The 27821-nt window shown below is 36.1% G+C and overlaps 1 protein-coding gene across 1 annotated transcript; it reads right to left on the reverse strand.

The window, feature by feature from the left end:
- Positions 1–261: 261 nt before the first annotated feature.
- On the reverse strand, positions 262–27636 carry LOC111508814 (probable multidrug resistance-associated protein lethal(2)03659). The gene is made up of 11 exons (XM_023164431.2): positions 27478–27636; positions 26291–26515; positions 21939–22142; positions 17090–17316; positions 16122–16278; positions 12420–13004; positions 10895–11548; positions 8040–8418; positions 5370–5520; positions 4836–5066; positions 262–1188 (listed from the first exon to the last, which is right to left on the reverse strand). Exons 1-11 carry the CDS (start codon positions 27552–27554, stop codon positions 278–280), a joined length of 3801 nt encoding a protein of 1266 aa, XP_023020199.2. The 5' UTR covers positions 27555–27636; the 3' UTR covers positions 262–277.
- Positions 27637–27821: the final 185 nt, after the last annotated feature.

Genomic DNA, 27821 nt, shown 5'->3' on the forward strand with positions numbered 1-27821 from the left:
TTGAATAGCCCTGTATATTCTGAATTCGGCTCTCGGAGTATTCCAACTACTATGAACATTTCAGGAATTACTGTAACGAAAAATACAAAGTTGTCCATAGGAAGTGTAACAAAATTATCAGTGTCAAAACAGTCTTGTCATGTACAAAAGCTAATAAGTTGGAAGTTCATTTTCTATTTCGGATCGAATATCGAGATTGAGCATTCCCAAATATTCAAGTAAACAGTATTCTCGAACTGAAGATGAAATGAAACAACTAGAATGGAGAAATAATTTATTATGAAAGATAGTCAAGAGAACCTGCTTGTTTCACAAGCCCATAAAAAATACCATCCTCATTCTCCAAAAGATTCGACGGGGTGTCATACTGCTTTACCTCACCCCTGTCCATAACCAATACCCTATCGCACTTGAGAATAGTAGTGATCCTATGCGAGATAGTAATCACCGTGCAATCGGAAAAGTTCTCCTCTATAATACTGTACAACAAAGAATCCGTCTCTTGGTCCATGTTGGCCGTGGCTTCATCGAGAATGATGATTTTGCTTTCGCGCAAAATCGCCCTAGCCAAACAAATGAGCTGTCGTTGGCCTGAGCTGAAATTCGAAGAGTTTCCTCTAACCTCCAATGACAAGCTAGGAACGACGCCATGCAAGTTGACTTTCTTTAGGATTTTCCACAGATGTTCATCTTCAAACTCCCTGAATGGATCGAGATTTGTACGGATTGTACCAGAGAACAGAACAGGGTCTTGAGGGATGATTGCGAGTTTCTTCCTCAGGAGTTTCAGAGACACAGTTTTTATATCTACATCGTCTATGAGGATGGCTCCTTCAGACTCATACAGTCTGAAAATGGAGGCTATAATTGACGACTTGCCCGCGCCAGTTCTGCCAACTATACCGATTTTTTCGTGGGGTTCTATTTTGAAATTCAAATTTTTCAAAACGATTTCGTTGTCGTTGTAGGTCAGCGACACGTTATCATAGGTCACAGCTCCTTTACTAGGCCAGTTTGCGATTTCTTGGCCCTCCTTCATCTCAGGTTTGATTTCCGTGTATTCCATTACCCTTTCAACTGATGTCATAAGACTCTCGAGGTCAGCCCAAACTCGAACTCCCCACTGGACTTCATCTGATAAATATAGTACTTGCGTTAATGCCAGACCGACATCTCCAGCTGAAGTATCTGGAAAATAATTAGTTTTCAGTTGAATCATCTCGCGATAGACTGATTTTGGATCACGTAAAATTAGTGATCGGTCTTGATCTGTTATAAAATTCACCCATTCAAAAGTTCAGACATACTTATTCAGTTAAAATGCAACCTTTCATTGATGTCGCGCATCGGTTTGTGATGTGATGATATCTAGGTCAATTATAATGTTTCGAGACGACTAGTCATGAGGGCATGTCCACAGGAAGGGGTCTTATCACCCCTTCCCTGGAGCATACTTCTGGATACCCTGATTAATCACCCCAACAATAATGGATTCTACACAATTGTATATGCAGATGACATAGTTACCTTGCAGACCGGCAAATTTGTGAACGCACTGTCTGATAGAGCGCAGGATGGGCTCAAATTATAGAAACATGATGTGAGGAACACTCACTGTTGATCAATCCCAAGGAGACTGAGATGGTCCCTTACACCAGGAAAAGAAGTTTATCGGGCTCAAAACCTCTCGAAATTTTCAAAAGCAAGCTAAACTTCCCTGAAGAGGTGAAATATCTTAGTACTATCCTCGACAGGAAGCTAACATGAAACTCTAACCTACAGAGTAGAGCTTATGAACAATGTCCGTCAACTGGATCTATACTGCAATGATAGGACCTGTGTTAACGTACGAAGCCATCGCATGGGGAACGAAAGTTCTACAAACAACGGCCATCCAAAAATTGTATTAAATACAGCGACTGGCTTGTTTAAATATCACAGGAGCCATGAGAACATCACCAACATCGGCAATGGAATTAATTACGGGTCTGACTCCTCTGGACCTGTACGTTGAGGAGGTTGCTTTAATGGCCATGTTACGATTGCGGACGGCTGCTGTAAACCTCGAAGTAGGTATGGGTCAATTGAGGCTCTGCTGCAGGCAACCAGTGATGCAATTGAACCCAGGTTTGTGTTCAATAAACCCTACGAAATACAAATAAAACAGAACACAGAGTCGGATGCTACAAATGCAATACGTATATATACAGACGGCTCAAAAACCAAAGAAGGCTCAGGATGTGGAGTGTACTCCAGATCACTGAGCCTAAGGTTAAGTGTGGAATGGCAAAAAATACCAGCGTGGTCCAAACAGAACTGGCTGGTATTTCAATGGCCACAAAAAAAATAACCAGGTAAGTCAGTGTCTGCACTGACAGCAGACAAGTTCTATTAGCCTTGAACAGAAACGTATAACCTCAGGACTAGAACTAGAGCATCACCAAGATTTAGCCAAAGCCACGGTAGATAATAACATTATCCTGAGGTGGCTTAAAGGGTACGACAGGAGTGAAGGTAATCGCATTGCCGACTCTTTAGCCAAGGAAGCGGCTGGACAGGATGTGTGAACAGGAAGATGAGACTGTCAGGCATGTCCTATGCGAGTGCCCGGAGTTATCGTCAATAAGAGAGTTTGTGTTCGGCGAGTCTTGGCCTACACCTGCCGATATAAAGGAGATGTATATCAGTGACCTGTCCACCTTCCTGGAAAGGACAGGATGGAAGATGACCTAGGAGGACAACTCCTCGGGGGAATGTACAATGGGTCACTTGTGACCTCAGTGCTGTGGGCTTACACTCACCCTCCCTACTCTACAGATACAGATACAGTTTCGATATTGAAAAAACTGAGGTCTCGGCATATCGGTTAGCTCATACCATGCAAAGTTCCTTCGAAAATTGCTGAATGTTATCCAAAAAAACTGAGTATCGCTCATTATCTACTTAAAAGGGTCATAGCTGGTCATGGAAGAGGCCAGGAGAGACAAAACCAAAAAAGCATGCCAAGCTCGAATAAATGTTTGCCACTGTTTCCTTCGATTACCGTGGCATAGTGCATCAGGTCTCTCCGCATGGTCGAAAAGCCAATAAAAAGTATTCTCTTTAAATTATGCGAGGCTTGCGAGACGCAATCCGTAGAAAAAGTCCGGTATTGTGGAAAAACAATGCATGGCTTTTGCATCACGATAAATGGATAGAAGCGACCCATAGAAAAAACTCATGAAAAGACGACGTTTTGTGACGATTGAGGAGACGAAAACCAAATCGCCGAGAGAGCTCAAGGATATACCAAAAAGTGCATATCAGAACTGCTTGGTACAAGTGTATTATATCTGAGAGAGCTACTTTGGAGGGGACGAAATAGAAATTGGTGATTGCATGAAAAAGTCTGAGATAAATGAAAATTCATCTAATTACTGAGCATACAGCGTACATCATATAGGGACATTTTTTGGTTGAGTGATATTCCTAAAGAATCAATTTTATTACCAATATAACAAGAAATTTCAACAGGAACATTTGTTTGAAAGTACAATTATTGAAAGCACAATGTTTGATTATATGAACTGCATAATAAAATCACTAGCCTGTAGGACAAGTGGTGTCATATGTTACTGATCGCTCGATTGATACGGCTCTATTATCTCATCGGTTTGAAGAAAATAAGCACCCAAATATACTTCAGGGACAGGCAATCTACAGCACTGATAAATTCCTAGATGCTGATCATGGTGTGGTGATGTAATTACTCCCTGTGACTTGTGTTTTTTTTAAACAAAACGCTACAGAAAAATCCTTAAGGCGATCCAAGAGCGGTGCCTGTGCGAAAGTAGCGATTCACATTGGATTTGAAACTCTGGAGATTGAATCCACTCGGAAAAACGTTCCCAGGAAGTTCATTACACATAAACGCAAATGGAAGAGTTCTTAAACAGTGAAGTCTGAAGTGCCCTGAGTTGAACCTCAAAACGATGAGCAGCCACACTCCGTCGCATATTTTTGATATGAACCGCTCTTGGTGGAATCGAATGTGCCAAGTCACTTCAACACTTTCTGTGAAAGTATCTATAGAAGAGAGACAAATCCCCAAACTTTCTTCGATGTTCCAGATTATCACGGTTGCAAGTGATGTTCGCGTCTCCAATTAGGCGGATGGCTCTTTTCTGGGTGGAATCCTGCAGCTTCGGGGTATGTCTAGTGGCGGAACTCCATATATGAGAACAATACTCCAAAGAAGGTCTGTTCTATGCTTTATTCCTGTGGCATCAAAAGTTGCTGAGGTGTGTACAGTTTTCTGGTTCGGAACAGTGCTCCAAGCTTTCGAGAAGCAGCCTCTGCAATTCCAGCGACATGACTGTGCAAGACATATTGGTGTCCATTTTAACCCCCAACAAACTTATCAAAGCAGAAAGCGGAACTCCTGCTGCCGGTGAAGTTGTTTAGTTCTCCAAATGAAAGAGTTTTTAAACAGTGAAGTTCGAGGTGTCCCAAGTTGAACCTCAAAATGATGAGCAGCCACAGTCCGTCGCGTATTTCTAATATGTACTGCTCCTGATGGAATCTAATGTATCAAGTCGCTTGACACATTCTATTCCATAGAAGAGAGGCAAATCTCCAACTTTTCTTCAATGTTTAAGTCGTTTATATACAATAAAAAGAGGGTTGGAGACAATATGGATTTCTAGGAATCCGTGTCATGTGTCATGAGCTTACAATATTCTCAAAATAGTCTTCAGATTGTTCATTGACATGACTTGATCCATGTATCCATGTTTATAATGGTGAAAAATATGAATTGCTACAGACGTAAGTACCTTTTTTATAAATTTTCTCACCTGTATCAAAGAAGATGAATGTTACAATAACCATGCAGATTAGTAGCGTACAGACTATGTTCATCGAAAAGCCAAAAGCTCTTGTTGCACATTGGGTCATATAATGGGTGGATGTAAACAAATCTGTGTGCCTGTCGAATTCATCCTTCAGAATATCCTGAACTCCGTAAGCTCTGATCGTGGTCAGCCCTTCAAGAGAAGCGTTCAGATGGCCCATAATGGGACTCCGAGCTGAAATAAAAATGAACTGTATTTTTGAATTCCAAAAAAGTTCCTGGCCAGTTCAATGAATATTATAAGTGATCAGATACAGATTACTATTAAGCAAAATTATGTATCATCTCTTTCCAAAATAGTAAAACAACAATTTTTTACTTCATCACAATATGTTTATAGGTTTTTTTTAATCAACAAGTCAATCTGTACCTAAGGTTCAATAAAAATATCTACAAAACCCATTTTTTTCACCGCTTCATTATTTTTACAAATAATTGTTCACTTTCTGTTCTAAAAGTCATAGAAATCGTTACTCACTTGATGAAGACAACCTTTTCAAACTACGTCCTGTTGGTAGGTATAATCTTCGCAGAATCATCAGAAATATAAAAATTATTCCAGCATAAATGAGGAATCTTTTGTTGACGATAACTATCAGAACTACTATACCTAGAGCTGAGAAGGTAGACTGAAAAAAATAATAATCAATTTGGTATTTTCACTACTACACAACGAGAAACACTTTCAGTGGCTGAAACAAATGTCGTTTGAAAATAAGTGTTAGACAAAAACAGAAGCAAACATTTGATCCAATACTATTAGAAAATACGATTAAGAAACTCATATAATGTAGTATTGAAGTTCGTCTACAATTGAAAATGAGAGAACCACTGAATTACACTGAGAATTATAAAAAACCTTCACATTGTATATTCAGTGAGCATACTTGAAGACTGACTCTAAATTCTTTCCATATACGAGGAATTGGGTGAATTTTGGATATGCGGTGGGTTCCCTCGTTCACAGGCAGATGGGGCGATGACAAACCTGTTGTTTGTCGTCCGCTTCAGGCTAGTTCGAGGAATGATACTCTGAAGGAATTCGATTTTCAATTATCGGAAATCATCGACTTTATGTCGATGATAGATACTACCTAGCACTGACGAGTGGCCAAACAGCCCAAAATCGGTCTGCATGTGTGTTCCAATAATTGAAAATCTATTGCAGCAGTTTTATTGCCAACAGTATATGCAAGAATAACTCCAGTGAAGAACCTTGCACTGACACCTTTCGGATATTCTTTGATATTCATGTATGTTACAAAAGAATCTCACAAACCCCATGGTATGATCATTCAATATTATCTGCGTTGCATATAAACTTTCATGGCATACTTGTCCCTTATTACATTCACAATCAAACTGTCATTATCAATTTTAGTAGAGAATTTCGAATGAAACTAAAACTCGAAATGCATTTTTCGATTACCAAATTCTTCAAGTAGTAGACAAGTTTGTCAAAAAATCTAATCGTTATTGGAAAAAGTTGATAAAAATGAAGAATTTTTTTCGAATATGCAACTGCATCAGTTCACAATCTTCATCTCATTTCTCGCAACTTATGTCTGAAAAAGGTTAGGTTAGGTTAGGGCCAAAGTGAGTGGGTCCCTAGCGGGGCAGGCTAAAAGTATGTGCTCTCCTGTCTCATCATTTTTCAGACAGATGCAATACACACTGTCTATCGACAGTCCGAGTTTCTGCATATGATGATATACAGTGACCTGTAAGAAGGCCTGTTAGACATCGTAGTTCATTCCTGCTGTAGTCCAACAACTGTTTGGTATCAAGCTTCGAAGGGTGAATAAACGCCTTGGAGTGAGCCAATCCTGGAAGATTGTGCCAGAACTCTATGAATATTCTTGCCAGGTGTTCAGTCTTTGTTTGGCAAAGCCTAAAGTGATGCCAATGACAGGTTCTGGTCCGATGAAGCTGCTTGCAGCACCCTTCTTTGCAAGGGAGTCAGCAGTCTCATGGCCAGTATGGTCAGGAATTCAGTCAGGAAATCTTCCGTCGAGGAGAGTCGTTTTTAGCAATTTGCTACTAATTTAGACGTTGCTCGGTAAGACTGAAAATACAAATTTTGTTAAAAAAATACCAAACCTGATCGCATGGTTTTCATCAATACTCGGGAGTGGTGCCATAGATCTTTGCATGATCTACACATCTTTGTATAAAGTTACTTCCATTGGAATTGATTGCCTCCCTTTTTTTGGATGATTCCCACATTTTTTTGTATCAAGATGGGGAAGTAGAAAACCAAAAAATTTTTTTCTCAAAAGTTACCTCTCCTAATAATATAACCCTTTCAATTTAAAATAGAAAATTTTACAGCGGCCGGACTGAGTCATGGCCGGTGGGAGAAATCGCATCTGCATAAAGTTTGAGTCGGTGTTTATGCAATTTACTTTCAAACTCCATCACTAACTGAATACGGTCCTGGATTTGGATGTTTACGGCTCGAATAATCTCACAGACTGATAACAGATTTCTACATATCTACTGGACATCTTTAGGGAGGGGCTTCTCACCGGCCATGACCCAGCCTGGTAGCTGTATCTCCCGTTCTTCATGTTTCCATCGTATTTTGAAATTTTTCCTTTTCTTTCACCTTTTCGATTACTAGGGGAGACCAGGTATGGTTGTCTCATGAGTTGGTTGTCACTGCGGCCATATTGAAAAATCGAACGAACGAAAGAGTTTATCGAACAAAATCAAAGGAGCAATTCCTCCATTCTAACGTCACTTCAGTTCAAGCTCATACTGTGTGAAGGAGATACGTACATTTGTGTTTTTCGGACGGCGGAAGTAAATTTTTCTGCATCTGTGTCGAGTCTCATAAGTATATTGGTCATGTGTTTTCCGGACTTTTAACCCCGGACTGGAGTTAAAAGTCACATTTTTTCTTTTCCATAAAATTTGTTATATTTTCTTTGTGAGTGATGTTGGAGAAAAAAATAATAATTCTTTTCAAAACAGTATAAAAACACTATATATTGATATAAACATATCATTGATAATTTATGAAAAAGGACACTAAAAATGCAAAAGACAAAAAATGTGACTTCCAACCCCGGTCTCCCCTATATATTTATATGAATATCATAAGGCACATTTTTAGTTCAGAAATGAAAAACTTGTTCATACTCACCCTCAAAATTTCACTCAAATTGTATGAGAGCTGTTCGTCAATGTTGTTCATATCCTGTGAAAATCTGTTGAGAATATTCCCCAGAAGGTGTGTATCAAAATATGCCATAACAGCATTCATCACGCTATTGATCATGGTTTTATGAACATTGACAGATGCCTTTCTGCAAAAGTTAAAAATCGCGAATGCTTTGAAAGATTGAAATACAGCTGAGATGAGGAGTGTAACTGAATAGAAAGTAATCGTGAACTGGCTTTCTCTGAGAGCTTCACTCAGAGAACTGGTATCATTTTTCAACGGAATTGTCGTGTTGTTTCCTGTGTAATTCATTTCGAGGGTGGCATTTTGAAGATCTATAACGTGCTGCTGTTCATCAACCCTACAAGTGAAAGACATCAACCATAGTGATTTCAAGTGTTTATTCATTATTATCAGGTTGTTTCAAGAAGTTTTGAACTGTACTTTTGTCGGCGTAACACAAGTCGAATAATTCCGTCAGTATAAAAATTGTTTGCTCGGGATTCGATGAAGTCGACGAAATCCGTTTTTGCCATGTCCTTATTGGCGAAGGTTCTACCTGTGAGAAAGTTATGGAAGTACTTGAAAAGATGGGAGTCGGTTGGTGAGAGGATGGGGTCATGGTTTGGCTCGGTTGCAGACAGTTATAGCGAATCGCATCAGTCGCTGACCACCATACAGTGACAATAGTCGTTATTTTGGAAGGTTTTCACCTTGGGAAGTGCCTGGGGGGCTCATCGGTGTCCAACCACGGCCCTGAACGACTCCTGTTATTGTAGAGTATCCACTTTTCATCACACGTGACAGTCCAATTCAAAAAATGAGCTTTTTGGCCCTTCCAATGCGTTTCGAACCACAAAAACCCAACTTTTATGCTGACAGAATTATTCGACTTGTGTTACGTTGGCAAAAATACGCTGCTAAATAATCTACTAGTTTAGTATTTGAAATAATAGGTTCGAATAATACTATTTCATATGTGAAGGATTCTTTTAAATTTTCCAATTTTGTCAGAAATAAAATTATAGGTACCCAAGAATTATATTTTAAGTTCTCTTGACGTGGTATCTCTTCTTACTAACATTTCTATAGATCTCTTGATTAGTATAATTAAAAGAAAATGGGATATAATTACAAACTTTACCACTTTACCCATAGATCTTTCAATAGAAGTTTCTGAATTCTGTATAGACTCCAATGGATCTTTTTACAAACAAATTTTTTGGTTGGTAATGAGTTATTATATAACACCCATTTGTGCAGACTTGGTCATAGCAGCACTACAAAATATATGCATGAAAAAGTTGTCATATTGTTACTTCCATTTCGAAAAATAAACAAACTGGAATATTAGATACTTTTCATTGTTTTCATCCAACACTAAAATTTACTGATGAAATGGAAGAAAACAATTCGGTAACATTTCTAGATACTAAAATAAAGATGCAAAATTCACAAAATTCCATTTGTAGAAAATTTATCTGATAAACTTGGAATGCTACTCAGTACCGAACAAATCAAAGTGGCCTTTTCAAATGAAAATACAGTTGGAACACCTTTTTTTTTGAAACAAAAAACAAAATCATAACAAGACATATAGTCCAATATAGTGTACGAATTGAACTGTGTGAGCTATCACAAATGCTATTTTGGTCGAACCGGACGGTAATTTGAAATACGAGTTTCAGAACACATGAGATAGTCTAAGAAACTGAAGCCCTCATTGAACGTAAAAGAGAATATGGACACATTTTTTATTCTGATCATACAAATATTCCAGATGTTCAACTTCGTTTATCCAAAAGACGAAATGATATTTATTCTAAAATGCGATAGTGTTAACACTGGAAGATCTGTCGATTGCCTTAATACTGCATATTTCAACTTAATTAGTAAAATACCTGAATAATTTACCACTCTTTTTCTTTCTGTCAATGATTAAAAAACCGACACCACCTTATCAGAATCACAGATGAAGCCATTCGTTTCTTTCATGTCGATCTGTGTTGATGTCTCAAAAGTTTGGTTGTTGCAATGTCTTTTATTGTTTTCAATGTATTTAATATTCCTAATGGTTTTTAAAATAGTAATAATATCACGAAGAATCTACTTTTTGGTTAGTAATTTAATGAAGAATTCATTATTTCTTGTGAAATTGAAATGATAATGATCATATAAGTTTTGTGGGACGTATGTTTATGCAAATTCATTGTTACACAGCCCTGAAGAACAATTTAATTGAATATGAAATGTTGAAATTGAATTTGAAACCTACAACAAGTGTTGTGTATCAGTCCAAATAAAATGTATATAAATATACATAAATATATATTTTTCTAAATAATATATCGTGAAGACTGATATTTATTAACAATTCATTGATTCAAAGATAATTTATTGTGATTATGTGTGGTTTTCACATATTACTTTGAGTACGTTTGTAGAATTTGAGGTTAGTTGACGGTATGTACTATTCATTAACATCATTCACTGAAATACCTTTTTGACATTATATGTAAATAAATAAACTCAAACAAATGACTAAATAAATCACAGCGAGAAATAATTTAATGAAAAACTAACTTTAACTTCTCTCGTGCGTACATAAGTAGAGAAATATTTTTTCATGCCCTCTGTGATTTTGAAATATTCTGAATGATTTTCATCTTGATATCATCTTTCATCAAATAACCAATTTATCTTCCGAATTCAGAAAATAATCTAAAGATCAATATCAAAATTTTAAAATGTTGAATAAAATGATGAAACAAAAAAAATAGAGTTGAAGAATAATACACAGTTCAGCAGAATATTATCAATTGTAAGTAGTCACTCACCAGTGGGCCAACAATCGACTAGAATAACTATCTGAGAACTGCCCGACAGCGAATAGCAACAAATTCAACACAACTAGGAAAGCTCCACCTCCAAACATAACATATTTTTTATAATTTTCAAAATCAACTCGTCCTTTCTTCTTCATTTCATTGTAAATGTTCTTGGCTGCATTTTGCTCGGTCTCCAGCAATGGCGTTTCCTCGATCTCGTTCCGTTCTTCTCCGTCAGTTGTATCCTTGATTTCAGTCTCCTGACCGGAATCAGTATCGTTCGAGATCAACTCGTTAATTTTTTCCAGAATTTTTACGTCTGGTTTTCCACAAGACTGTATTCGACCGTGTTCCATTGTCACTACCACGTCTGCTTCTTGAATATGTTTAACATTTTGAGTTACCATGATGCAGATTTTGTTTTTCAAAAAGGTTTTGATGCACTCGTTGAAAATGTGATCTTGAACTTGGGAATCCAATGCGGTCAGTGAATCGTCCAACAAGTAGATTTCGCTGTCTTTATAGATAGCTCTAGCGAGGTTGATTCGGGCTTGTTGTCCCTTGCTAAGATTTAGACCTCGGTCACTGACAATTGTCTCGTCTCCATTATCGAACAAATTCAAATCATACTGCAAAGCGCAGACTCGAATCACCTCTTGATACCTATAAAAAATCAAATGCATCAGATGATAAAACAGGTTAGTGGTGGACGATTTTTTTTTTTCGAAAAGCTGAACTGTGACCTGCCAGACACCCTGATGTAACTCCCCGTAAAGTTAAATGAGGGAGTATCAAACCGGAAATAAAATATTTTATGGATAGCGCTATTGAAATGAAATATTATTAATGATCTTTTCGATGCGCTTTCAGTGATTTATCCAACCAATCTATTGTAATGAATCTGAAGCCGGCCCTGACCGATATCTCAGCGAGCAAACGCATGACTCATCGGAAATGCACTCGATAAGCCACCGCGAATAATCTAGGCCAGTTCCGAAATCCCTAGAAAGATCCGGAGCGTTCGTTGACGATATAATAAGGCTGCTCTCCGTTTCGAGCAGTAGACCGTACTTAGAAAGTGAATCGTGCGTTTAAAGAAAGAAATCTAACTGTGAAAATAAATTAAGCGATAGTTGCTAAGTGTTGTATATAAATTAGTTGTGATAGTGAAATATTCTTAAAAATAAATTTGATTAGGACAGTTAATTCTTTAATTCATTACACTATATACAGATGATCAATTCAATCTCCTTACTGTATTACATTGAAGAATTTCCAATAGCTCTTTCAGAGAAAAACACTGTTTCAAATAAAAACATTTTTTCCAGTCAAGATTTCACTGATCTTCAGTTCCGATATAGTAGAAGTTGTTGGGAGTTCAAAGTTCAGTAAAAAGTTTCGATGAAGTGCTTGAGGTAAGACTGTATATTCAGTATTCAGCTGTTTGAGTGATGAATAGATGTTTGAACTCAAGGCATATTGTTCAAATATTCTAACAATGAAACTGAAATCAAAAATATACCAAAGTTATTACCTTTTCTCGTTCAGATTTTCTCCAAATAGAATATTTTGCCTTATCGTCGACGGAAACAGCCATGGATCCTGGGACGCATAAGAAATCCTTCCCGAAGTCATCAAATATCCGCTGGAAAGGGGATAATCCTGCAACAAAGTCTTCAATAGCGAGCTCTTACCAGACCCGACACTTCCCGTAACCAAAGTCAACCCAGCTGTCGTTCTGAAGGTTATATCTTCTAAAATCACGCTGTTTCCTATATTAACTTTTGCTCCTCGAACTTCCACTATTGGATCGCTTGTGGCAGCTTCTGAACTGCTTTTTGAAGGTAGTTCTTCGGCTGTCAACACAGTGTTTATCCTAGTGAGTGCCGAATACACTTCTGCGGCTCTTCCCATACTGTAAGGTATGAGGCCTCCCAAGTTGTACTCCAGTTCTTTGAAGAGTGCAATGATATAGAACATCAACTCAGTGTTTACCGAATAGCCCATCCATATATAAGAGATCACAAGGGAATATAAACCGAGTCTGGAGAATAAAATTCCCACGATGATTAGGCAGACGGCCAAATAAGAACTCATGAGGAGTTTCTTCATTTCTTTCCTGGAAATTATATCAATGTAATCAATTATGCAAACAATAGGAACTGGTAATGGTTCACAAGCGCAACTTTATCAAAATCATCATTTGTTTATTACTATGAGCCAGAATTCCACCCAAGGGAGATATTGATACCTGTCTGGGAATTCCGTCAAGAACTGAGGAAATTGGCGGCCCAGAATAGACTTGATACAGAACTCCAGGAATCACAGACTTTCTAGGGTACAATGAATGAATGATTGATTATGAATGATTGAATGAATGATTATTTTTTGTGGAGAATAAAAATTCATGCAGTTAGTACAAGAAAAAAGATTCGCAAACAGGTTAGGACATTGAAAACAAGCAATAAATAAACAAACTCCGAATTAAAAAATCGGCATGAGAGAAATTGATCATATTATTCCAGATAATGAAAATTCGTCAACTGAAAAAAGTGTCTGCTACTTTTTGGAGTAAAACCAGAGCACAAAAACAAAGAATTCGAAATTCCAATACCAACCATGGACTTTATTAAGTGTACTGGTGGCTGGACGGAATGGTTCCTGAAAGACAAACCCGAGAAAGTAAAGTTGATGACAATTTTCTCACAAAGTCACCATATTTTTCTACGGAGGTATTATCTCCAAATCTCAGCAATGATTATCAGTGACTCGTTGTTGAGGCTTCGAGATACTGCCTTCGTCCTCGCAATCAGGGTATACTCCACTGAAGATGTCTGCCGCAGTAGCAGACGAAACGTTTGGTGATACAAATTTCATTGTACCATGGCCTTCCAGCCAGGAATTTTTTCTCTCTAATCATGACTCCTGCCAAACTAGCATATGTTCTTATATACATTTTTGATTTGATGAGTATCACAATTATTACTGTAAACATGGGCTAGTTTGAAAAACTTTTCAACAATTTTAAACGATTTTCTCTCTGAACAGATCATGTTTACCTGCCACACCCTTTTTGAATCTGTTCATTTTTCTTTGATTTTTTTTTTTTATTTTGGGCACATTTTACCCTGAGGATATGGTAACTTTGACCTGAGAGAGTTTTCTGTTAGAAAAAGCATAGCACTGTAACGAATCTGAAGCCGCCCCTGACCAGTACGCCAGCCGAATAATGGAACAAATACATGACATCATCGCGAAAGAATGCAGTCGGGAATCGCCGGTAAAATTCTAGTACCGAACCGACTACAGAATTCTAGAAAGGACCGGTACCGATATAAGCCCGTCTTCACGACCCAAGAGGGCAGTTCAGAAAGTGAATCGAGCGGCTCAACAATACATTCAAATAGTAGAAATAAATTAAGCGTTAGTTGCTGAGTGTTTCAATAAATAAATTAGTTTGTGCTTAGTTAAATGTTGTTGGAAATGGATCTATTTGAGAAAGTTAATTCTTCAATTTGTCACTGAACAGAGAAGGGCCTAGATATTTGAAAACACAAGGTAAACAAAAATAGTTTCATTTTTTTAATGATTTTTTTTACTTGTGTCGAAAGAATTTGTTAATATTATAATTTGTAGGCAAAATTCGTGAATACGACAAGTAACTGACTAATTGAACTTTCCAATAGTTTATTTTACGCAGTAACTTTTCGGGTTGAACTTTTCAGTTTGCCCTTCAGCAGATTTCCTTTCGATTTATCTTTTTTTTTCCAGATTGTGGAAGGTTTTAACCCAAAAAAACAGCATAAAACTTCATTCAATATTGAGTTGAACAGATTTTCATAGAGCAAAGTGCTAAAAAAACGCAAGTTCAAATGCGTTCAACTTCTTTCAACAATTATTCATCATGTTGAAACGAATCAACCCCAAAAATACCCTCCTTCACAAGCTTTGGTGGGAAATTAAATTTTTGTCATTCAACTCATGAAATAACAGGTCCTTTTCTTTCGGCCACTTCCAAGATTTTCTGATCGCTCTATCGCTCCCCCACAGATAGCACCACCCCTAAAAATTGGAATCCATTGCAATAAACAATAACAAAATTGTCCTTTTCTACAGATTTCTTTAGATCTTCATTGCTTTCTTTCCCTTGCATCTTCAGCACTTCAATTATCCGCTTTGTTTTGAAAAACTGGTTCATCAACAGTAAGAGGATCTTCATCTCTGCTGGAAAAAAACAGGTCGCTGACCTGAGGACACCAAGCTGAAATTATCATCATTATTATCTATTGATGAAAGGATTGCTGCTCTTTTACCTCTTCTTTTCTTCGAACATTTGTTTTGGACTTTTTTGTTTTCATCTAAGTTGTTTTGCTTTTTTTGCAGTTCCCTCTTTTTCTCTTTAATTTCAGTCTGGTTTTTCAGAGCTTCCTTCTCTTTCTTTTTCTCATCTTTTTCATTCTGCTGTTTCTGTCGGTATTGAAGAAGACCATGCGAAGAAATACGTCTTCCTGTCGAGACTTTTAGTGTTCACCGTTTTGTTGTTCGCGGTTGAACACCTTGTCTTTTTCCTTGAGATGGTGGATAAATGTTTCCCCTATCAAAACAGGTCAACAGAAGCATTGTTTGATGGCAATACCTTGACAATGTCTGCCTTATTGATTAGATGATTTACAGCCATAATCCAGTCATAAGATTATCCCGTACATTCGGCTCTATGCTTTCCAAAGCTTTTTCTTACAATTTTGAAAAAATGTCATTCGATCGTGTGGATGAAGGTTTGCCACACTGTATGACTGTTTTCACTCTATAAGAACTTGTTTCCATTTGATTTTGAGAGACCTTAAGTAAGCCATATCAAGTGTGAGGAGTTTGGAGCAGGCAGACAAACTGGACCAAAGAAGATCGTATTTTATAGGTTAACAGAACACATTTAAAGAGATATGGAAATAGAAAGGCACATTGTGTCTCACGCAATTCTGACTACAGCACAACATGGATGATCAGAAAGTGTTACACAGGTAGAAGTTCAGGAGGTTAAAATCACAGATGATTTCAATAGTCACACAACTTGCGGAGATGCTTCCTATCGGCTAAAAGAATAATCACTTCAATATCAGGTAGCTAGAAAGATGCTACCAGCCGAAAATATTACAAATGGTGCCACAAATAGCTCTATATAGAACGATTAGTTTTTTGGGCTAAAAAAAGACCTCCAAAGTAGCTTTACGGTACTCACTTTCTAATCTGGTTAATGTTCTCAATGAAAAACTTTTCCCATGTATACATTTTGATGATTCGTATGAAGGAAAAGGCTTCTTGACTTTTTTGTAATCGTTCATCTGTCATTTTTCCTGTAACAAGCCTCAACCTACTGATCCATCTTCCCAGAAACACTAAAAAAAAACAATTAAACGTGATGTTTCGAACTTCAGAGAAAATGAAAAACGATTTATAAAAAAGTTGCCATAAGAAGCAAATCCAGTTTTATGACGAATATAGCGTTGAATAGTGAAAAAAAAACTGTTCCAGCTACGGGTGATTTTTTAAAATATAGGATTTTATTTTCAAAGCAACACAAAAAATTTGAAAAAAACTGATGTAGTCTTTATTGGAATCGATAAAACGATCAATATAATTTAATGTTTGAAGGTGATTACTTAAAATGTTATCCGCGGCTACGCTTTAGATGGCCCATGCGCAAGGTCCAATTTTGGCACACTCTCTCTAATATATCGACCGGTATTTCATGTATAAATGCTTCAATATTAGCTTTCAGAGCGTCAGTCGTTGCTGGTTTATCCCTGTAGACATGAGCGTCAACATGACCCCACAAGAAATAATCCAAAGGCGTCAAATCACACGATCTAGGCGGCCAATTTTGATAATGAAATTCAATAATTTGCAAGCGCTGTTCATTCATAAGTCAATTCATGGTTAAATTATAGACCATGACTGTATAAGTTTGACAATGACAACAAGACACGATTCACGCGTGACCTGTCAAAAATAATGTTTCCAAAAATATACCAGCAAAAAATCACTTATTTGACAAACTGGCGACCTCACTATCAATCTCAAAAAAGTAGAAAGGAACTAAGAAAACACAAAAAGAATGGGACACCAAAAAAATGTTTTCCAGAATAAAGTGAAATTATTTTCAACACACTCTTCAGATGGAAATGGAAAAAAATTTTGGATACTCACCAAGTAGTGGCATAGCACTCAATATAACACCAATCCCAAGGAATGAAACTGGTCCAATTTTGATATACAACAAATAACAGATGACGCATGTTTGCATAAGACCACTCCATATGTCGTTAAACATCCAAATAGCCACTTCAAATGTGTAAACGTCTTTCGTTATTAGTGTCGCTAAATTACCTAAAGATATGTTGGCGAGGGCAGACGGAGTAAGTTTCAGAGCTTTCCTGTTAAAAAGATTCAATAATAGTGTAATGGTTTCCAAAATAATTTTACTTCGAATAAAGGCATGACTAAAAGAATTCCATTACTTGTATGTTTGCAAATTTGCCGAAAAAAGACTTCAATCTGAACGTCGCTCTGGATTAATAAAAAAATATTAAGTTCAAAAAAGTGTACAGTTGGGAAAGAAAAGTTCCAGATTTGTAAGGGGTTACTTTTTTTGAATTGGTTGCTTTCTTCCTTTCTTTGGAAGATCCCCACATTTTATTTTTGTATAAAGATGGAGAAGTAGAAGACCAAAACCTTTCTTTACCAAAAAGTAATATCCCCCAAACAATACGCCTTTTAATTCAAATTGTACAGTTTGTTCCTGCGAAATGATATTCACCTGCATCAAAGAGAATATCATTTCCTGGTCGATAGTTACACAGAATTCAAAATAAAATCATGTCATATTCCTCAATTCAGTTCAATTTTGAAACGATTTGGTAAGCTTTTTCGAATGAATGTCCACAGTTTTATGTCTTTTTCATACATGCATTTATAAAATAATAGTTGAAAGATAACATTTTCAATTTAGATCTTCCTGAAGATGAGAGTAATTGAAGGAATATGATGGGGCTTTCTACTTCTTTCAACGAAAAACTAACATGGGTTTCAACCGATTTTCAAACACATGTGATAACTTTATAAGTCTATTAATCGTCAATGAACTTCAAACTCACAAAAACAATTACTTCAACAAATAATAAAATATTAAACACATTTATTTTGATCACCAGAAAATAACAGTCAAACACGAATCAATTGTACACTATCACGTTATTATTTTCGAAGTCTGATTCGATCATATGTCGGATTTCGTCTTCCTTCTCCGCTATTGTTTTAGCTAATTCTACATTTATATCGCGAAGTTCCTCCAATACGTCCTGAAACATTCTGATCTGATCTAATTCATTTCCTAATTTATGTCCCGTGAACTCAAGAAGAGTTAACACTGCACTCTTCTCATAGTAAGACATTGAATGGAAATCTGTATATTCTGTACCGCGTTCCTGATATGTATCTTCTTCCATGTTGTCACTTTCTGCTGTTGTATATTCTTCCTCCGGCGTTTGTTCTTCTTCCTCCAGCGTTTGTTCAAACTGCTCATTTTCTTCCGGTGGATTTTCTACCGGAAGTTCTTCTTGTCTCTCGCAGAAAAAATTGTCATAGCTTGATAAAGATGTCTCGTTTTGCTGTGAAGCCATTTTAGACGAAATAATGTAGTGAAATAACAAATACAGATTTTACCAAATTTCTATCTCCAAAAAGCTCTTTGGATATTTACTATTTGAATGACTTATGGTGCATAGATAATAGAATATATAGACTAATCTGATATGAAGAGGGGAGAAAACTCTTTACCTGTTAAGAACAAGTGTACCAATAGAAGTTTGATTAATTTGTACCTTTGAGTCACTATTACCTAAGTTACTTTTAAAGCAAGGGTGTGTGAGAAGTTGGTGTTCCGTCTTCACTACTCTTTCAATTCCATTATCATTTCCTTGCTCTGTTTTTGAAGGTATTTCTTTTTTTTCATCTTTAATGTTCACACCGCGGTATTCCTGTGTTTGCCTCTATGATATATCACGCGCACCTCGTACATGATATTTCATTTCAAATGCTCGGAAATGTGGAAGAGTAAAGCAGTCGCCGAAATATTTGCTTTATCTCGCTCGTACATTCACAAAATCCTGAGAAAAAGACAACATTCAAACTCATTTCCGCGGGAAATACATTCCACTCAAATGCTTATTCAACAGGTGACATGTTATAAATTCACCACAGTAACAATGAAATATTTGCAAAATATATTTTTTATATGATCTTGATTATTTTAGGCATGTTAATTATATATTATGAATATGCGAAGAAGAATCACACCAGAAGGCGTTCCACTTTTGGTACTGAAATGATGTTTGTCTAGTTGAAAATACTTTACTTGAGAAAAAGAAGAACTATCGAATTGAATATTAACTCTCCTGCCATCACTTACAATTTTTTTAGGTATTTCCAATGAAGATCTACCTAGAAAATAAATTATAAAAAGGGTTCCCATCTTATCTCTCTCTCCCTCTTTAATATATTTTTCTCTTGCTTTTCTCTCGTCTTCCCGTTCACTGGTACTAGTTAGTAAGTATATTTTAGTTTCAAGTTCACTTTGTAGTAAGGGTCTGAGTGAAAGACCACTTTCTTTCTTCCTGGTGTTGAAAGAAAACTGCAAAGTACATATTCAAACTGAATAGCCTTAATTTTTTACATTAATGTTTATAAATTCAAGAATATTTTATTCATAATTCAATTCCTCATTTGTTCAGTATTTTGTAAATCCTTTTCAAAATTTATTTTTGATGCTGCTTGTACATTGTTTTCTCTATTTGCATAATAATTTGTACCAACTGTCTATAACTTGTCACAGAAATACATATTCATAATCAAATAAAAATCTATCAATCTAACTTCATAAGTTTATTAATAACCAATCAACTTCAAACTAATACTAATAATTACTTCGACAAATAATAAAATATTAAACACAGTTATTTTGATCACCAGAAAATAACAGTCAAACACGAATCAATTTTACACTATCACGTTATTATTTTCGAAGTCTGATTCGATCATGCGTCGGATTTCGTCTTCCTTCTCCGCTATTGTTTTAGCTAATTCTACATTTATATCGCGAAGTTCCTCCAATACGTCCTGAAACATTCTGATTTGATCTAATTCATTTCCTAATGTATGTCCCGTGAACTCAAGAAGAGTTAACACTGCACTCTTCTCATAGTAAGACATTGAATGGAAATCTACGTATTCTGTACCATGTTTCTGATAAGTATCTTCTTCCATGTTGTCACTTTCTGCTGTTGTATCTCCTTCCTCCGGCGTTTGTTCTTCTTCCTCCAGCGTTTGTTCCAACTGCTCATTTTCTTCCGGTGCATTTTCTACCGGAAGTTCTTCTTGTCTCTCGCAGAAAAAATTGTCATAGCTTGATAAAGATGTCTCGTTTTGCTGTGAAGCCATTTTAGACGAAATAATGTAGTGAAATAACAAATACAGATTTAACCAAATTTCTATCTTCAAAGAGCTCTTTGGATATTTACTATTTGAATGACTTATGGTGCATAGATAATAGAATATATAGACTAATCTTACACGAAGAGGGGAGAAAACTCTTTACCTGTTGAGAACAGGTGTACCAATAGAAGTTTGATTGATTTGTACCTTCGAGTTACTATTACCTAAGTTACTTTCAATTCCATTATCATTTCTTTGCTCTGTTTTTATCTTTAATGTTCACACCGCGGTATTCCTGTGTTTGCCTTTATAATATATCGCGCGCACCCCGTACATGATATTCCATTTCAAATGCTCGGGAATGTGGAAGAGTAGAGCAGTCAACGAAATATTTGCTTCATCAAGCTCGTACATTCACAAAATCCTGAGAAAAAGACAACATTCAAACTCATTTCCGCGGGAAATACAGTCCACTCAAACGGTTATTCAACAGGTGGCATGTTATAAATTCACCATCGTAACAATGAAATATTTGCAAAATAATATTTTTTATATAATCTTGATTATTTTAGGCATGTTAATTATATATTATGAATATGCGAAGAAGAATCACACTAAAAGGCGTTTCAGTTTTGGTACTGGAATGATGTTTGATAAGTGTTTTCAAATTACTTGAGTTGAAAATACTTTACTCGAGAAGAAGACTTGAGAAGAATAAGAACAATCGAATTAATTATTAACTCTCCTGCCATCACTTGCAATTTATTTTAGGTATTTCCAATGAAGATCTACCTAAAGATACCTCAGAAGTAGAGATTTTGGTATTTCCAATGAGGTCTACCTAATAATACCTCACAGGTAAAGATTTTTCAGAATTGAAATGAAATGGGATTAAATGAAATTCATCATTCAAAATAGTTTTTCAATAGGCCGCTACTTCCATGAGCCACATATAAAATTGTGTTTTCAAGGACTGACAAGTGTCAATTTCATTATCGCTAAGAAGCTGTCGCTTCTCCACAGATGAGGTATAAGAGATACTTAACTTTACCAAACAGTTCAAAATCGTATTCCGTTTTCATACTCGACGTGTCCGCATTTCGACTAAAAATATTGATGCTGGCGGTAACATCAGTTATAAACATCTCTGGATATTTTCAGTTGTCTTCTAAAAGTTAGTTGAGTCTGCAAAGCTAGAGTGAATTCAAGGCCACTTACGATCCAGCAGATTTGGTGGCAATCTCTCCAGCCGTGTTCTTGCTATGGAAGAACAGAACATTTTGCTACCTACTATCAGCAGTATCTCACTTGTCTATTCCTATTTATATTTTTCACCAACGCCCGAAAAACGTATCAGATGAAAAGTTGTTCAAATTAATGCTACCAACACTCTAGAAAATCAATGAGGCACTCTCAATAATGTTTGAAACCAATAAAAAATAGCGTAAGTCTTTGAAATACTAGCCGCGCGTGTTTTAACGACCTCAATATCCGCTTATTCTTTAATTTATTGTTTATTATAGCTTTCCAATTCACTTACATGGTTGATGTTTTTGTCATTTCCTACCTGTAAAGCAAAGAAGAGAATGCAGTTTTGATTTCTATTCCCAACTGCTTGGCCCATAACAGACAGTTGTGTGTGTAAATTGCATAAAACACATTCAGGAAAAGCACTAGAACAGCGTATAAATAAGCATCATGTCGACTAATTTCGGTTTGAGACGGTGTGAAGTAGGAAGTCAGCTTGCTAATAGCTAATGGTTCCATAATTCTAAAACAAAATGTTTTCATATCAAAACAGATCTGGAATAATGAAACAGATAGTTGACTGTAGTATATTTTGAACAAAGGAATAAAAACAAATGTGTAAGCTCGTATATTTTTGAAGCTATCAAGCTCCCAAGCTATCATGTTGAAAAAATGCTTCATATGGAGCCTCCGATTTCTGAAATGAAATGAAATGCTTTATTCAAATAGGATACATCCTAATATACAACAATGATAGTAATGTTAACATTAATATACATATAAATACAATAATACAAAAAAGATCTACTTATATTTGTTAATAAGTTGTTTTACCTACGATAATTGAAAATCCAAAAAAAAAAGATAAAAAATATCACATAATACCTTAATGGTCTCTTAAATGGTCTAATAAATTTCTTTTGAACAGAATAAGACTGTTAGAAGACTTTACATTTTCAGGTAGACTGTTATACTTAATGAATCCCTTGAACATTAATGTTTTAGTGTTGAATGTTTCTGTTTGATTATTTACATACAAATTATTTTTTATTCTAGTATTATACTGGTGAATTTAATCATTGAAACTTACAAATTTGTCAAAATATGAGGGTAGAAGGTTATGTAACATTTTGTAAATACAAATCATCGTTAAATATGTAAGCCTACTTTCTATAGATAACCATTCTAGAGTATTTAACATTAAAGATATATGGGTACTCCTGTCACATCTCAAAATAATCCTCATTGCGCGTTTCTGTAGTTTTTGTAGTGTTCTCATTTTATTCAAATCACTTGTGTATAGAAAAGTGGGACAATATTCAAAATGTGGTTGTATAATTGTCTTATATACAGTTATCCGTGACTGCATAGTTAAGTATTGGGATACTTTTGTGAAAAAATATAATTTCTTCAAAATTTGTTTCTGTATGTAGGTGAAATTGTTATTCATTGATAGATGATTGTCTAACATTAATCCTCGATATTTGAATCCAGTAATGAGCTCAATTTTATTTTTTTTTATTTTTATTTCAATTTGATTCAAATCTAATTCTCTGTATTTAAACGGTGTAGTAAGTATCATAGCCTTTGTTTTGTTTACATTTAGCTTCAATTTATCAGTTTCTAAATATATAGCAATATTATGAAATGCTTCATTCATTTTTTCAATAGCTTTATCTATATCTTCATCATTAACCGATACTAGAGCATCATCAGCGAAATAATGTTCATATTCACATTCATTTTAAACAATTATTGACAATTTGAGGGACACGAAGGTACAATAATCAGCCAAAACAATTTGAACTCATAATTTTCCTGAAATAATTGTTGATATCTACCATAATACACCCGGGGCAGTAAGTTGCAAAGTCAACCTTCAACATAGACCACCGATGAGATTCGTTCGATGTCTTTTAACTGTAGCTTTCACTGTCAGGCAACTAGCTGAAAGCCAAAGCCCCAGCACAACCCATTTATAATTCAACAACAGATATGTGCCTGTGGAAATATATACGTTTTCACCAATTTCAGTTTAGTATTTACGTCTAGTAGATGTTTCAGGTGCAAAGACTTCAACTTAAAAAAATATGTTTTTTTCAAATCATTAATATGCTCATTAAATGTCAAGTTATTGGCAAAAAATATTCATAGTAGACTCTCTTATGATTTTACATACAACAATTATTCTTTCACTAGTTCGGACTTCCATTGTCTATTATATAAAATGATTTGAAATCCCTGAAACAAGTAAAAAGGAATGATTAAAAAAAGAATAGTTGAAGATAACAATTATATTAAGCAAACAATAAACCTGAAATGAAATGATAGTGAAATAACCTACAAGTAAAAACATAATAATTGAATAAATAAAAATTAAAGGAATGAAAAAAGAAAATAATAAAAAAGTGTAGAGATTCCAAGTCACATTAGTTCACGACGTTTCGATTGTTGGTATCTACAATCGTCTTCGGGTGATGACTGGACTGATTCCTCCGAGAGATGACTATTTATAGGTCGTTGAAATACTTTCACTTTCTCTGCTTTCCATTTCCCGCTTCACTGATTCCGTGAGAGATGACCGTTTTGGCGGGAGTTGGCCATTTTTCGTTTGATGATGGGTTTCCATATGTTTCGTATTTCTACGCTGGCCTGGCTGAATACGTTGTTGGACAACATGTATGCGGCTTCCTTAAATTTTCTCCTAAACCAATGTTCCTCTCTGTGCAAGATCTCAGCTTGGGACCACTCGATGTTGTGTTGATGGGTCCGAACATGGTCTGCTATTCCTGATTTGCTGGTTTCTCCTCGCTGTGTGTGCTTCTTGTGCTCGGCAATGCGAACATTCAATGGTCTCTTAGTTTCACCAATATAGGATTTTCCGCACTCACAGGGTATCCGGTAAATGCAATTCTTGGAATCGCAGTCCGCGTTTGGGGGCCTGATTTTCGTGAGGCTGCTACGGATAGTGTTACCGGAGCAGCCGGTAACACTAACACTTGTTTCAGGGATTTCAAATCATTTTATATAGTAGACAATGGAAGTCCGAACTAGTGAAATTCATCACGAAACATTGTCAATCACCTTCAAACAAACAATTATTCTGTTTCTCAAGTCCTTTACGTCATACTGGGATTGTGACGGGTCTTTCAATAAGCACTTCCTATTTTTGAATTTGAATAATAGAAAGTGTGTGTGAAAAATCATTGAAAATTTTTATTCGTTTGGAAGACCTATTGATGCCATAATGTGTGGAATATAACATCCTTCCAATGTTCGCCACAGCTTCTCTGGGTGGATCTCATCCGAAACATCCAATTTTCCATGACTCTAGCGCATAAATCAGGCCGAATTTGACCGATGGCATGGGTTATGTTAGCTTTGAGCTCTTGTCTCATGTGGATTGGTATCGACCCAAATTTTACAATTTTATTTTTCACATACCCATTTATCCAGCAATGGACCTCATCGCTGAAGATGGTTTTTCGATGGAATTTAGGGTCAGTCGCCAACTGCTCCACAGCCCAATCAGCGAACACACGCCGTTGTCTATGGTTGTTTACCTTCAGTTCCTGGGTCAGTTGAATTTTGTACGGGTACAGGCACAAGTCAGGACGCCAAATTCGCCAAGCTGTGGTCTGCGACAGGCCAAGTTCTTGTGAGCGACACGAAGTCGACTGCCTCGGATTCTCCTGGACACTCTCACAGACAGCGGCAATGTCGGGGTTGGTCGATTGTTTACTGAACTAGTAGACCCAAATTCACTAACCTCATTGAGAATAGTCCGCTCAGTAGGACAATTATGGCGACCATAAATGGGAGATGCGCGCGGTACGTTACATGAACAGAGCACCCGTTTCGATAAAATAATTTCATCACTTGCACGTGTTGTTGAATGATTCGTCCATGATGAATGACGAAACAGACTGAATAAATGACAACTAATTTGACAGATGTACCTCCAATAAGATGGCCGTTATCAATTGTGAAAGATTGGAAGTTCCTGTTGGAAGACCCTATATATGCCAGGAACTTTAGATGCCCCCATAAAACCAAATCTATAGTGGTTAGGTCTGGTGACCTAGGTGACCATGACGGTGGACCTTCCCAGTCTAGTTGGGTAGATACTCCCTTACTCAAAGACTGAAATGGATTGGTACATCATCATATATTAGCTTTATTTCATTTCCTTGAGTTAGTGGCAGTTCCAATTGATTTTTTTTTCTAAATCCATATTGACAGCAAGATATGAAATTGTTATTATATGAGTAGTGTTCTCCTTTCCTTTTTATACCGCCTTATTCTCGATACCAAATTTAGAGTGGGTAGACATTTTCCTGCAGTTTTCAGAACAGTCACACTACTTCAGAAATCTTCAGTTCTTTAGGAAAATATATTTCGGCTTCTGATCAATCAACCAAGTCACACATATTTCTAGAGAATGTTTTGCTGCAAAGTTTCATTATTTTCTCAACAATTCACAGAAATACAGTGATTTCAAAATCCTGAACTATTCATTTTTGGTTTGTTTCATGAACCAATTCAAAGCTGTTCACCCAGGATATTACTCTCTGAAAAAAGTCATCCAAAAGAATGATAATAATAATAAATGAATGTTACACAAAACCCCCGTACTGTAAAAAATTATTTGAATGAACATTATGTACTTACGTGTGGAAAATTTTGTAAGCCAAGTCGACAAAACCGATTAGGAGATATCTCCAGCCGAATCTTCGCCATAGTAGTCTATATATAGATGGAGAAGTATTTTCCAATGTATTTTCAGTGGCCCAAGCCTTTTCCAGTTTGTCGCCACATTTTTTTGATTGAAAGCATTTCAAAACTTCGTATATGTTTCCCTCCTCCAAATCTTTACCGAAGAGACGTGCCGTATATCTTAAACAAAAAATTATGCAAACAAATGGATGGAATTGTCTTTGTCAATGATCAATTTGCCAACAACTCAATAGGATTGTGATCGAATTGCGACATTTTCCTTCCTACACACGTCTCTGTGGATAGTAATATTCAAGTTGGACTATCGAACATTTATCCATTTATTTCATTATTCAAACAAGCCTACAAGGCCTTATTCATGAATTTTTCGTAGTACAAAAATTTCTGATCCGAACTCAAGTTTCGATTTGACTAGTGTATTGTACAAAATCTTTATAGCTTCTATATTGAAAATATGCGATGTTTGTCTTACTATGAAGCCTAAAATACGGTTTGCTGATTTATTTATATTTTTACGTGGTTTGTAAAGGATAGTCTATCATCATATAAAGGGCTATTCAAATTCGTTTCTGTACATGGGGATCTCGTAAACGATAAGAGATAGAGTGTCGGTTAAATTGTGGCAAAGTTGTGTATTTTAGAGACCTATTAGATGATGTAAAGAAATCGAATATAGCTCTTTTGGTTCTGGAGATATACAGGAAATACCAAAATATCCCAAATTAGTTTTTTGCCTATATCTTCTTTATTCGCAGACATATTGGAAATCTGTTCACATTTTGGTATTGGTGTTGACGTCAATGACCTCAACTGTGTCATTTATGAAGTTGTTAAAGACAAGTGGACCTTGGTTGCTTCCTTGTGGAACATCCGGGGTACCTGAATATTCCACAGACTTGAAGCCATTGAATATAACACACTGACGCCTATCAGCAAAGTATGATACAAAAGTTCACATTCTCAGATGGAACTGCAGATAACTTACAGGAAGAAAGTATCAGATTTTGTATGAAGGAGGAAATAGTAGCTCGTTTATACCATTGTACTATATAAACATCTCTCATTGGATGAATTACACTTGATTATATAATCAACGTCAAATCAACATTCAAAATACTTACAAGAAAGTTAATTTGGAGAATAAATTAGCAGTTTCCCGTGGATTCTTTTGCCTTGTCGCTTTTTCATAGTGGTCCATAACACACGAATTAAATCACAACTATTTCGTGAATGATGTTTTCAACACCAGAAAGGGTTAATTACATTTAATCAAGAATAAATATTTATTAAGCATTGTCTCCGCACCGTCGACCCCTCTTGATAGCAATTGTGTTTTTAAACAAATAATGATTGTTGTTACATCTGACTGAGGAAAAAATTGCGAGATCTCGTAGTGAAGAATAATTTAAGTTAGATAACCGTTTAATCCGCAGTCTTTATGAAAGGGAATTTGAAAATTTGTTCA

The sequence above is a fragment of the Leptinotarsa decemlineata genome, unplaced genomic scaffold (genome assembly GCF_025532065.1).
Source record: "Leptinotarsa decemlineata unplaced genomic scaffold, Ldec_3_MD MMD2_tig00000882_RagTag_RagTag, whole genome shotgun sequence".
NCBI lineage: Eukaryota > Metazoa > Arthropoda > Insecta > Coleoptera > Chrysomelidae > Leptinotarsa > Leptinotarsa decemlineata.